The 14143-nt window shown below is 35.9% G+C and overlaps 1 protein-coding gene across 1 annotated transcript in view; it reads left to right on the top strand.

Moving 5' to 3' along the window:
* ZGRF1 (zinc finger GRF-type containing 1) overlaps positions 1 to 14143 on the top strand; it is a 37315-nt gene that overhangs the window by 18751 nt on the left and 4421 nt on the right. The window contains exons 13-22 of the mRNA XM_032223521.1: positions 441 to 628; positions 1043 to 1182; positions 3607 to 3753; positions 4528 to 4642; positions 4787 to 5043; positions 5964 to 6123; positions 7536 to 7613; positions 9630 to 9777; positions 11483 to 11610; positions 13186 to 13309. Of these exons, the coding sequence (XP_032079412.1) occupies positions 441 to 628; positions 1043 to 1182; positions 3607 to 3753; positions 4528 to 4642; positions 4787 to 5043; positions 5964 to 6123; positions 7536 to 7613; positions 9630 to 9777; positions 11483 to 11610; positions 13186 to 13309 (1485 nt within the window). The remainder of the gene's footprint in view (positions 1 to 440; positions 629 to 1042; positions 1183 to 3606; positions 3754 to 4527; positions 4643 to 4786; positions 5044 to 5963; positions 6124 to 7535; positions 7614 to 9629; positions 9778 to 11482; positions 11611 to 13185; positions 13310 to 14143) is intronic.

The following is a 14143-nucleotide window of genomic DNA, read 5'->3' as shown; positions in this document are numbered from 1 at the left end:
CCCTGTGCAATTTTCTCAGTGAATATCATTTTTTAAAACCTGGCATTTCTTTCTTTAATAGAAAAATAGTATGAACAGAAGGTAGTCACTAAATAAATTTAGCAGGTGGGGAGGGGGAATAAGTTTCTTTTAATAAATACAATGTATCAGCTCAATAATCTGATATACTTAGTTACAACTTTATACTGTGACCAAAAAGCGATATAACTCAAAACCAGGTTAACTGAATCAGCATCTTTGTTACACAAAGTCACTTAGCCAATAAAGTTAATCTCTCTCTCTCTCTCTCTCTCTCTCTCTCTCTCTCTCTTCCTGTCTCTATCCCCCCTTTCTCTCTCTTGAAAATTAGTCAGGTTATCTGTTCATCAGATTTATATGCACACAATTGGAGCACGCACTAACATAAACTGATTTATTGTATGGCTTTTATTTTGCTCCAGGGTCGTCTGTTCTATTCTTGTGACGCAGCTAAAGCAGATCGATGTAATTTTTTTAAGTGGCTTGAAGATGTAAAACCTGTACAGATGGAGAGTAAACCTTGTATTATACTTCATGATATAAAGAGTATTGGAACTTACCTCAGATGTCAAAGAATTTCTATCTATGAAGAATGCCAACTTCTAGTAAGGTATGCTGAAATGTTAGATATAGTTCAATAGTAGTTTATAACTGAAAGGAAGCGATGCTAATTAATAATGATGATAATGTCTAATTTACTTAAGTCTCCTTTAGAAAGAATTACTAAAAAGGTAATTAAAAAGTCAAAAATAGTAATAATGAACTCAGTATTATGAATTAATTTCAAGCAGACTAAGCAATTCTTTGGTCATTTTATCCCACTTGCCAGATTTAGCACTTTCAATCAATATCTGTTACTGATATTAATATTGATACTAATGAAGCATTTATTCATTATTTTGAATAATATTAAATCTTGTGTCCCCAGTTTTATTTATTTTTTATTTCATGAAAATGTATTTTTAGTATTCACTTATAAAAGCAATAATATCAATTACAGTGTTCTTATATTTAATTTTTCTAGGAAAATGTTTGATACCCAAAGAAAACAATTTGGTAAGATGAAGACATGTAATATTGCAAAGGCTAGCTTTGACTGTGATTCTAAGAGGAAATTATTTCTTAAACTGAATCGGAAGGAACATTCCTCTGCATATAGCAAAGGTTGGTAAATTTGAAAATGTCTGAGGCTAAAGAAAAATTATGTTACATTACATTATGTTACATTACATTATGTTACAACATATTTATTTGTTAACTGACTCAATCTAATGACTGGTAGCATTCTGCAACCAAAAAATATACAAATAATAATGTAATAAATAATTTACAATTTAACAAGAATATACAAGTATGAAGAAACTCTCATGCTGGAGTCAGCAGTCTGGGCCCTTTGTATTCTGGGCTAATTGGAGCTTCCAGATTGTCTCCAAAGACAACTCCAAAGAGAGCATATAGGACACCAAATCTGTGGTGGTGATCATTACTGTTGCCAATGCATCTTGGATTAGATAGGGCTACAATTAGTGTACCAGTCAATGTTGGTCAAAGGCCCATCCAAGCATCTTTCTACTCTTTGGCCAAAGCCCCAAGTCTAGAAGGAACCCCAAGTCACACATTTCTTTGGGACCATATGTCACATAAATGACTATGGCATGCCTTCATCTTCTGTTCAACATGTATGTGCCTGTTGAGCTAGGTCATAATAGATCATCAATAATTGACTCACAATTGATCGATTGAGTTGAATTGATTCCTGCAACTGTCCACAAAGCATCTGACTCAGTTCTGACAAGCTGTTCTGCCCCCCCCCCCTCTGTCCGGTAATGAAAGCAGACACAGGCTTAGCTGTTTGCCACTCTTTATTCACAGCAATTATAGTCCTGTTGGCTGAAAGCCCAGACACGACTCACTGGCAAGACATTGGCAGCAACCCAGGCCCCCTCAGACACAGGAACACAAGGCAGACCAGGCAAGGAGTTCTCCAGATTATTACAAACGATTGTGTCCTGCAAAAGGACTCCTCCCAAAGTCTCTTCTTATATATTCTCTTGGGAGGGGTCAAGCCACAACCACCTGGGCTTGATTATCTCTTACGAGTCTGTCTCCGTAACTGCTGCCTCCGTTTCTCCGCCCTCCATTGCCTGGCGTCAGGGACAAACTCCCTTTGGTCTTCCACACTGCTCCATGCCTCAGGCGCCTCCTGGTGGCCAACCAGCCTCTCTGGTCCCTGCTCTGAGTCTGAACCCTGCCCAGGGTCCTCCACATCTTCAATAGCAGACTCATAGGGTTCCTTGCTATCGGAGTCCATCAGCAGCTCCAAAGGCTCCTGCTGGGCCACAACACCAAGCTATGTATCTTGACTCCCTGATTGACCAAATGAGATTGTCGAGATTTGGTCCCAGTGCCTGATTCTGTTGTGGTCTGGATGGGGAGGAGTAGGGTTAAGCCCAACACTCAGCAATGCTGAATGGCTATGGGTCCATGAACTATCTGACTCTGAAGATTGTCTAAGTTTAGTTCTGGATGGATTGCTCTTCCACAGACAGAACTGGTGTATAGTTTGGATTTTTTCCTAGACTTGTAGCTCCTACTCAAAAAGTAGTTCGCAGCTCTGGCCAGGAAAGTTTTTGCATAGACTTATCTTATGCATCATTTGCACCTGTTCTCAGACTAGGAGACCTGTCTTACAGTCACTATGCCTTAATCACCTCATGTAGGGACTATTGCAATATGTTCTCTATGGGGCTACCTTTGAAGATCACTTGGAAGCTCTAACTGGTTCAGTGTACAGCACGAGTAGTGTAGGACATGTCTTTTCAAATTGTTTAAAATCCTCAAAAATGTGGCCTTAGAAATTTTAATTATAGGTATGTAAATAAATAAATATTATTATATTTTTATTTAATAGTAGCCGATAACCCGGTATTGCCCGGGTATTTATTTATAGGGGGGAAATGTCCAGACCAAACGTAATTTCTAATGTTGGATTTTCCCCCTTACCAGAGAGAGCCCCCTTGTAGAGTACTGTGAAGCTGTTACCATGGCAACTCCACTGTGCTGCACAGTAGAAGCCATTTTAAGGCACAAGGGACTGTATCCTAACAGAACAATCCCCCCCAAGGGGTTTTAGGGGTGTCTTACATCCACAATAATTCTTTCCAGCGTGTACATCATCTGTATACCAAGTTTGGTTGAAATTACTTGAGGTGTTCCAGAATTATGCTGGAACATACACACCCACAGCCATTTTATTATATAGAGATATATTTAGCTTATAGAATAAAACAGTTGTGAATGACTGTTCATAATCAATTAAGTGATATACGTTGATAAAATTTAAAATATCTCTCAGAGGATATTTTTTCAAATAGCACTCTTATGAATTTGAAATTACTTAATATGAAAATAGATATTTACCCAATGCATTGTTGGATAAGAGAAGAAAAAAATACCAGTGTTTTTCCAGCAAGAAGACATAGGAAATAAAAAACTTTTTTTTTCGAAGTTTCAATTGTAACTTTACTTCTGAATTGCAAAATTGATTGCTTGGTGTAACTCATGCAAATGTATGTACTATGTTGACAGATGATCTTTGGGTTGTTTCCAAGACTTTGACGTTTGAACCCTTGGACACTTTCATTGCATATAGTGTTTTTTTTGGACCATCCTCTAATAATGAAGTGCAGTTGGAGCCTCTTAATGGTTATAGCCCATCAAATTGGTGCTCAGATAGTAAGTTTCTGCTCAAGATTTTTTTTCTATAAGGTTTTAGAATAAATTATTCAAAAAATGACTAATTCTCTAATATGCCATAAAATGGAATTCCAACAGCTTTTACTAGAAAAATTATCATTGAATCTTTAAAAAACAGTGGGAAACCCCATTCAGGGTAAGTTGGAAAATCTAAATAGCCTAAACATTTTATTATCCACAGGATATTTTGCTGCAACTGAAATGTGTTTCCTTGAAAATTATTTTAATTCATGGTCAGCTTGAGAAAATTAAATATTTTCACACCTTTGATTAAACTCAAGGCAAAAGTTTAGTGGGAAAACAGAGCTAGAACACAGGGAATGGATTGAACTGAAACCCAATAACCTGCTTTTCTTACTGAAACATTTACATGGTATGTGAAGAGATGAGGAAAAATCCAAATATATCCTTGTTAAACAGACATCATTAGATAATTATAACAATAATAATTTTAAAAAATCTCTTCGGTTCCAGGGAACAATATGGAATGGGAATTTTTTTTAAAAGCAGGTCATTTCTGAAAAATTTTGCTTTGAGTGCAAGGAAATATAACACTCCCGAACTAATCCAAAACTCTTGAAACAAATTAGATTGTATCTCCCCATGCCTATTATTTATCTTTAAAACTATTGTTACAATTGATATTGGCATGCATACTAGTGTCTTGTCTTTTTGGATCTAACTTAAGATTCAAATATTTGTTTGATAAGTTCATCTCTAAATATCTATTTCTTATTATATTTTCTTTCTTAGTGATTGTTCATGCCTTGTTTGTGTGTAACGCTAGCACAGAACTCACAAATTTGAGAAATATACAGGAAAATGTCAGTTCAATCACTTTGCCAATCATGCAACATCTACTTACAAAGTAAGAAGTGATACTATCTTTTAAAAACAAACAGATTTGTACATTCATTGATATAAATATATTTGAATGATTTGACTGGAAATATATTTTAATTCTAGTGCTAAGTTCTAAGTAGGTTAAATCTTCTCTTTTCTTGTATTTTAGGGGTTTCAAAGAATTATTTCCAAAAACCAAAGAAAGAAAACAAAAGTTTAAACCACCAGCACTAAATACAAATGCAAAAAAATCTGAAGCTTTCAGCCCAGAAATAGTTATAAATCTTGCTGATAAAATTATTCAAGCTTTCCAGCTAAATAAAGATCAAGCCACAGCAATGATGAAGATCGGTGCCATGATGACATCTCAAGAAATAAACACAGAAACAGGGAAGCATCCAACGTTTCCAATAACAATAATACATGGTAAATTATTTCACAAGAACTTCATATTTTATTTTGCTTCTCCTGTCCTATATTCCAGAGTTCCCCAATGTTTCCGGTTTTGGAAAGGGGTTCATGTGAGGGGCTGGGAAGCACAAAACAACTCCATTTGTGCAAGCAGCATGCACACTGTTCACTTAAATAGAGTGTGCATGCTTGCTGGCCAATCCCGCACAGCCCACAGGTTGGTGACCTGCTATATTCACTCCATATGAACCATCTTCAATTTTATCCTTCTTCTCTAAACAATTCTTTTTTTTAGGATTTTAATTTAGATTTTTTTTTTTTACTATTTTCAACTATTTATATTCAAACTTTTGAACTGTATACAGTACTAAATTTATATTTCCTCTTGCAACTTCCCATGTACCCCAGCAAATCTACTCCGGAAGTTAGGATTTTGCTATGAGCATATTTGGGGAATGCAAAAGTGCAATCGGGAGGAAACTAAGAATTTTATTTAGGTTTGTTTAGGAGAATTTATACTGAATAGATTTTCTGTGAAAACTACTTCAATATCCACTGACATGCAGGTTAAATAGAAAGCTATGTTCTACCTACACAGAATTAAGAGAGAAGGTTATCTGAATCTTCTCAACTATTCTAGCATAAATTCCAGACTTAATTACACCTATAGATCAAGGACTACTTATATTGCAATCATAGCATTAGTCAGCTTTCTACTCTAATTCCAGGATTAGATTTCAGCTAATTAGATGGAATCACTCTACTGTATATACAACTAAGAATGCTTAGTTTATGTTTTCTCATGATGTTGATGAATGTTTGATTTCTCTAACCTCTTTAATGCTCAGTCCAATTTCAAAGAAAATATGTTTGAAAGAATACTACACAATATGTTTGAATCCGTGAATACCTATTTTATTAAACTCCACATGTAGGTGTGTTTGGATCCGGAAAAAGTTTATTGCTGGCTATTGTGATTTTACTCCTGGCACAAATATTTGAAATCCACGAAGCAGCTAATGGCAAACGGTCAGTGCCATGGAAAATATTGATTTCTTCTTCCACCAATGTTGCTGTAGACAGAATACTACTGAGGTAAGTAATTTAGAAATCATGCTCAGATTGCTTCCATATTTTTTTTCTGATAATTAATTATGTGCATATATCGTATTTTTTGGCGTATAAGATGCACTGGAGTATAAGACGCACCAAGATTTTGAAGAGGCAAATTTTTTAAAAAGTTTTTGCACTCTACAGATATCCCAAAACAGCCTGTTTTTCACGAAAACAGGCTGGATCCCCCCCCCCCCAAAAAGGGCATGCATAGCCTTTAGGAGGCTTATAGAGTGCTCCTGGGAGCTGGCGGCCCAAAATTGAGCAAAAAATGACCCATTATTCACTCATTTCTGCCCTCCCCAGCCCCCAGGAGCAATCTGGAAGCCTCCTAAAGGCTATGCACGGGCATTTTGGTGAAGGGGGCAGGGTTTCGGGAGGCAAAAAATGCTGTATTCAGTGTATAAGACACACCCAGATTTTCAGCCTCTTTTTTGAGGGAAAAAGGTGTGTCTTATACTCCGAAAAATACAGTATTAATCTTGAGATGCCTCTTCTTTGTTTTTGCAAATTAATTAAATGCAGCTTTTTGTTTTTCTTCTGGGTAGTAACCTAAAATGCTATTTTGGTGAATTCTAATAGAACTTTCTAATCAAACTTTCACATTTATGAGAATACTAATAAATACTAATTTGATATTAGAAAACATTTTAAAAGCTTACAGCTAACGAGAATCAATTTAGAAAAACTGAAAAATGAAAAGAATGTTACTGGAGTTTCTTTGGAAACTTGCAATTCTATGAACACCTATTGAAATTTGAACCAAACTCTGCCTCAAGAGCAGTTTTCTGAATCTCCTCTCCTAACTATTTAACCATGCCATATAGTGACAAAATGATTAATGTAGCAAGTTTCTACCCAAATTTCTCCAATTCATAGTACTTTTGCAGAGTAAAAGGAGCATTAATATACCTTTGTCCCTGAAGCATTTACTGGAAAGATTTACTCAAATGGAAAAAAACTGTTTATATAAGTCCCTTTGCTCTCCTGAGGCAGTTTGGTATAATGGTTAAGGCATCAGGCTAGAAACCAGGAGACTATCAGTTCTAGTCCTGCTTCAGGCACAAAGACAGTTGGGAGACCTTGAGCTGGTTATTCTGTCTCAAGAAGGAGGCAATAGTAAGCTACTTTAAACATTTTGCCAAGAAAACTGCAGAGCAATTGCCACTAATAAACACTGACTCAAAAGTGTGCTCTCACACAGACAAAAAGCCCCACTTTCTGAGCCCTTGTAATTTGTTAAGGATATCCCAGTGTGATATCCCAGCTTCAGATTTGCATATGAACATTTCAATTTGTAAAGTGATGCAGTTTAATTACAATGACAAAATATAAATGAAAGGATCAACACTTCTTTTAAGATATTTCAAATAATGAATTATTGTTTATTTCAGCCTACTAGACATTGGATTTGAAGACTTCATTAGAGTGGGAAGCATTAAAAAAATTGCAAAGCCAATTCTTCCTTACAGGTAACTTGCTTAAAATAGCAATAGCACTTAGACTTATATACCGCTTCATAGTGCTCTTACAGCTCTCTCTAAGCTGTATACAGAGTCAGCATATTGCCCCCAACAATCTGGGTTCTCATTTTACCTACCTCAGGAGGATGGAAGGCTGAGTCAACCTTGAGCCTGGTGAGATTCGATCTGCCAAACTGCTGGCAGCCAGTGATCAGCAGAAGTAGCCTGCAGTACTGCACTCTAACCACTGTCCAGTGGATGTTTAATCAGGTCCAAGAGTCTACGAGGAGCCTTTGATCAAGCAGGAGTTTGTGTAGAGCAGGGCTGCCAAACCTGCAACCTGCAGGCTCGATATATCACATGCTGGCCATGCCCGTTTGGCAAAAGGGGGGGGTTGTGATACATCACGTGACAACACTATGATGACATGAGTTTGGCACCCCCGGTGTAGAGGCACAAACATAGACTAGTATTTTCACAAAAGAGCCATATAAGCAGCTGTCACTGCTGTGTGACTTTTTTTCAACTACAGGAATGCTAGGTGGGAATTCAAAATAAATTTTGGCAACTTATACAATTAGAATATTTATTCCTCTATTGGTTTCATCATAAAATATTTTTCTAGATTTATTTATCATTAGTCCCTATCCTCCAAAGCCCATGTGGGGTAAGTGAACACAGGGCATTCTGACAGCTTTTATTAAAGGATGTACCGTATATACTCGAGTATAGGCCGACCCGAATATAAGCCGAGGCACCTAATTTTACCACAAAAAACTGGAAAAGTTATTGACTCGAGTATAAGCCTAGGGTGGGAAATGCAGCAGCTACCGGTAAATTTCAAAAATAAAAATAGATACCAATAATGTTTTTGAATATTTATTTCAAAGAAAAACAGTAAACTAGCGGTGTATTCAATGAAATACTTCACTCACCTCATGATGCTGATGTCCCGCTGTGATGATGATGTCCCGTGCAGCCGCGGGAGCGATGTCCCGCCTCCTATGACACACGGCACAGTGATTCCTATCATTGGATCACTGTACCAGAGGAGGTGGGACATCGCTATGTGGCTGCTTGCCATAACGAGGAGGAGGTGGGACATCGTTGCAGAGCGGCAGGAGGGGGAGGAAGGGGAATCGTAAGACAGCCCTGCATTACATTAGAACGTGAGGAGGGGGGATGGTGCGGTGCGCGCTGCGCGGCAAACTGACACAGAGGGAGGGGAAACTCACAGGGGCACTGGGCCATTCACGAGTGTCACCCAGCGGCATGGCCCCGCCCCTTTTTCTCCTCCATTTCGGGCAAATTTTTCACTGACTCGAGTATAAGCCGAGGTGGCTTTTTCCAGCCCAAAAAGTGGGCTGAAAAACTAGGCTTATACTCAAGTATATACAGTAAGTCATTTTAAGTATTAGAAAGTATGAAACATAAATTATCAAAATAAGCACTTGAAATGGATTCTTAATGAGGTTGAGGTGTTGAGTACTTCTATATTATTGTGTTACAGGACGTTTTATTTTTCAGATCTCTCTAAGAAGTCACAAGAATGTTTCTATGGTTTTAAAATTATTTTTTAAATTTTGTTTTGATTTCTAAAGCTACTATGGAAGAAACTGGTGTAAAATGTTCATTTTAAAAGAATTAGATGAGCTTAGAATCCTGTGTTTGAGATAGGTAGCCCAATAAATCTAACAAGTAAATAAATTCTTGCTGGCTATCATCTGTGCAAAATGTTTGAATGCACTCATATATGAACAGGTAAGTTCTAACGTAGGTTGCTGCTTATAATGTATTATTTGGGTATAAATATAATTTTTTATACAAGGATCATTCAGACTAGATAATCCCTTCTGTTCTTTAGTCCATTAACAATATACTATGCTACCTTTTGTGGCATGGATGACTGCATCTTCTCTTAGAGTCCAGATTTTACCTAAAGTAGTCATTTGTGCAGAGGCACCTTTTCATAAATAAAACCTTTCCATTCAGTATTATTCCATACAACTATGCAATATGTTAAAGCTTGCATGCTGACTCAGGATCTGAAAATGAACAGCTGAAAGAATTACTTGCCTTGATGAAGGAGGATTTAAGCCCAGTGGAAAAAATGTATGTGAAGAAGACTATTGAACAACATAAACTGGGCACCAGTAAAGCTTCCCTGAGAAAGGTAATGATGAATTGTATTTGCATGTGCAAATACAGCATGGATTTTTAAATTATTGTTACAATATGTTTAGATGTTCCAGTTAGGTAATACAATGTGGCATACAAAAATAATAAAAAAAATCAACAGTAAAGCCATCTAGCCTAAAGCCAATAGAATAATAAGAATACAACTAAATCTCAAATAAAAAGGCAGGATGGAACCATAAATTCCTGAGTGAAAAATCATATATTCATTATTAAGAAAGTGAGGGAGCTGTTAGCATTTCCTTTTTGAAGACAGTTAATTGTCCCAGTTGTGCATTGATGGTGAAATGGAATATAAATGGTGTAAACATAATTAACAATCACTTTTATGGATATTAATGTTGGAACTGTAGACTTAGTAGATCTAACTCAATGGTACTGCAAATGAATAATTTGGACAGGTATTATGATGAATCCCTTTAGAAATTATGAAAATTACAGGCAAAAATTTGAATCAGAATTATTTGAATATAATACATTTTATTATGACAAGCAAATTTTCTTTCTGCCAATATTAATAAGAAGCTGCTATGAAAGTGAAATACATATAATGCTATCTTATTTCAACTATATTATTAAGTAAAATAATGTTCATTCCTAGTAAACAATTTTTTTAATGCTCATACTTCTTGATTTAAGGCTAGGGTATCTGGTGCTCTGGGCAGGCTCCGGTACGCCTGTACTAGGGCGTACCGCCTGCAACCCACCACTGATCTGTGATGAATTTGAAACTGCATTCAGTGCTTCTTTTTTTTTTTTTTTATGTGAAGCAAATTACTGTAAAAGCGAATGTTTTAAGAAATACAGTAGCTTTTAGGGTTAACAGACTAACGAGGGAAGGATGTCCACTAAAATGAAGTGTCTTTTAAACCAGAGTCCCCCAATCTTTCTGGCTTTGTGGAAGGGGGGGGGAAGGGGGCTAGTTCCGTATAAGCTTGCCACTGCTCACGAAAGTGGAGATATGCATCTTCTCGCCCACCACTTCGACGGCTGTTTCCAAATGGCTCAAGGCCTGATAATGAGTCACAGTTTGGAGGTTGGGAACCCGTTTTAAACTATGAGTTGGATATTGGGGAGGGAGCTCCTCAGGTATTCTTTTAATAGTCAAGGATAGCTCAGTGTTATAGCCTCTGATTGACAAACAAACAAACATGTCAGTTTGTAAAGTCATGCTGCATAAAGACTATAACAATTTAAAAATAAAAGGGCCCATATTTATTTAAAAATATTTCAAATACATTGGAAATGTGTTTGTCAAATGACAAATTTTTGTGTACTTGTTATTGCCTGAAATTTGGACAAACTCATTTCCAGCAAAAATCCAGTAAATGTCCTTAAATGGAACATTTGTTATAATTATGAAAAAAACTAGGCTATAAAGTAATCAATCATTTTTATTGAAATATGTTAGTGGAACATGGCATCAGATGAATAAACTGAATGTGCAGTTACTTGTATTTTTATTTCTTGCATATTTTACTAATTTTTTAAAGCAAACTTCAAGCATAGGGGTCGTAGAATCAGCATCATGGAGTGATGTTTTCTCATTAGGTTTCATTATAAATTTTTGAGTATAAACACATTCAATTACCCAATAAAGAAATTGAATTTTGGTTGTACAACGTGTGGTTCATTATTTGTATGGGTATACAAATGGTTTTATGTTTCCTCTATTGATACAGGTGAAGGTAGTAGGATCTACCTGTGCTGCCTGCTCATTTCCATGCATGAAAAGTCTTAAGTTTCCTATAGTGATTCTAGATGAGTGTAGTCAAATGACAGAACCATCCTCTCTGCTCCCAATTGCAAGGTATGTCATCATTTTACTTTGTTATTACACTCCTTGACTTATAACCAGTCAATTAGCAATCGTTCAATCTTACAACAGACTTCCCCAGGACAACATATAGTCCAGATTCAACATTTCAATGAACAGCCCCCCCCCCCCAGTCACATGGTCAGAGCTGTTTGCAGTATCCCATGGTAACATGACCACGATGTACAATTTTTTTGCAAGAACCATTTACTTCTAGTTTCTGACAAATCTGGCAAAATCCAGACAATGGATTCACTTAAGAACTGTCTCATTCACTTAATGACTGCCATGTTTCTTAATTATCATGGTGAGTCACTTAATGACTGCCGAAGAGATTGCAAATTTCGGTGCGGTACCATAGTGACCCACTTAACAATCAGCATAACTTAGGGATGTAATTACAGGCTCAATTATGATTATGTTGAGTTCTACCAATAATTAAATTCAGGTATAGTGATTGTTTTAACTTATGAAGTTAAGTTGCTATAAGACATAAACAAGAAAACATTTTATAAATCTTATTATTGCAACAACTCAATGACCAGTCTTGTAACTAAATTCTCAAAATGGAGTGGGGAATTGCGATGGCATAGCTGATAGCAAGAATGGCTGTGTGAAGTGATCTCAATTATTTATAAAGTTTTAAATATAATATATTATTTAGAAAACTAAAACTGAAATAGTGAAAGAAATGTTCCAAGTATGGTGAAAACAACCAATTCAGAAACTCTTATAATTCCAGAATTGGGTGTTAGCAAGATATTGTTTATCTTCAAAAAAAACTGGAAGCACTTTTTTTTCAAAGATTCTTGTCTGCTTTTAGTTGCTAGTTCAGGCAAATCCAGAGGAGTGGGTATTTTTCTTCCCTCAAAATATCTGATTAAGGCAAATTAGTCCTTTATACATCCCAAGGTTGAGTATATAATTGTTAAGGGTGTAAGACAAAAGAAACACCTTTCACTCGGTCAGTTTCAAGTAACATTTTTTTTATGCACACACCATAATATTATCCAAGGAATTAAGAAAAAATAAACATTGGCCAGGCATTAGACCTGAGTTTGTAATGAAATCCAATTCAAAGAGCGAAACGCTATAAAGTTTAAACAATACAAAAGTTACAGTATATATTTGCTTTAAAAGACAAGCTGATTGAAAACAAGTAATCAATTATTAAAAATTACACTGTACATTCTGCTGGAAAAATATTAAATATTGAAAGACCGATAATATTTTAATATATTTTTATTTGGGCCTCTGTATTAACAATTTTATACCATTTTTTCTTGAACTTTATGATGTGAAAGAAATTTAAAGACAACTGTTTTTAGCCCACAGGTCTGAAGCCTAGCACAAGTTTAAACTGTATAGCAAGTAAACAGACATAAAGCATAATTTCAGCTCTGCATTACCAGTTGCAGTTTACAAGGAAGTTGGTCACGCTATCTATTTTGTCTTTAGGCATTTTTTGCCCAACACTATGATTTATATGATATATGGTTGCCTTTTACTGAAAGTTTCTCATGTTTTAAGTTTAATATGTGATGGCCAGAAATGTGTTTCCATTTATAGTTTTGAATGTGAGAAGCTGATTCTTGTTGGAGATCCTAAGCAGTTGCCACCTACCATTCAAGGGTCTGAAAGTGCCCATGACAATGGTTTGGAACAAACTCTCTTTGATCGTCTCTGTTTGATGGTGCGTACTTCCAATATCTAGGACATAGAAACTTGTTTTTTAAAAATATATATATATATTTAGAGCCTAGACAGTGAGTCAAAATCTTATGCAGAAAAATGTTGCTTTCTTAAATTATATGCCCTGCTTTTTTACGAAAATATTTAGTACACATACTCAGTAGATATTTATACTGTACAAAACACATGTCATATAGAATACATGTGACAGATCAGAGGCCCATCACAAATATGCATTCATATAGAACAGTGGTAGTCAACCTGGTCCCTACCATCCACTAGTGGGCGTTCCAGCTTTCATGGTGGGCGGTAGGGGTTTGCTGTAACTCTGCTTTATAAATTTTATAAAGTAAAGTTACTTCCCTACTTTATAAATCACGATTACTGTGGAATTGGTGGGCGGTTAGAAAATTTTACTACTAACAGAGATACAAAAGTGGGCGGTAGGTGTATTGATATAGAAGATTATCATAAGGACTAGTTAACTATCTTCTCTAAAAGTGCGTCCATGAAGAATTAGTGGTGCAGTTAAAGAAATGCTTCTATTAGAATGTTTCTAAAAATCACTCCTAACAGAATAAATCATATTTTGCAGATTTCTGAATCAGGCAGGATCAGTGTCAGTATCTGCGTTGAATCAGTAATGTTAGTGTACCATTTTTACAAATACTAGTGCTTCTTTAATTTTAAAAAAATGTTTTTTATCACATAACATTCCTTTTTTATAACTTTTAAGTAAGATATACCATAGTCTACAAGCTTGGCTGGCATATTTGGTCACATTTGTAGATAAGATGAATCTATTATGGTTTTTCCTCGAACGGTGGGTTTTGCA

This window comes from Thamnophis elegans, chromosome 9 (assembly GCF_009769535.1).
Source record: "Thamnophis elegans isolate rThaEle1 chromosome 9, rThaEle1.pri, whole genome shotgun sequence".
Taxonomy (NCBI): Eukaryota; Metazoa; Chordata; class Lepidosauria; order Squamata; family Colubridae; genus Thamnophis; species Thamnophis elegans.
This window is presented reverse-complemented; position numbering and strand designations above follow the sequence as displayed.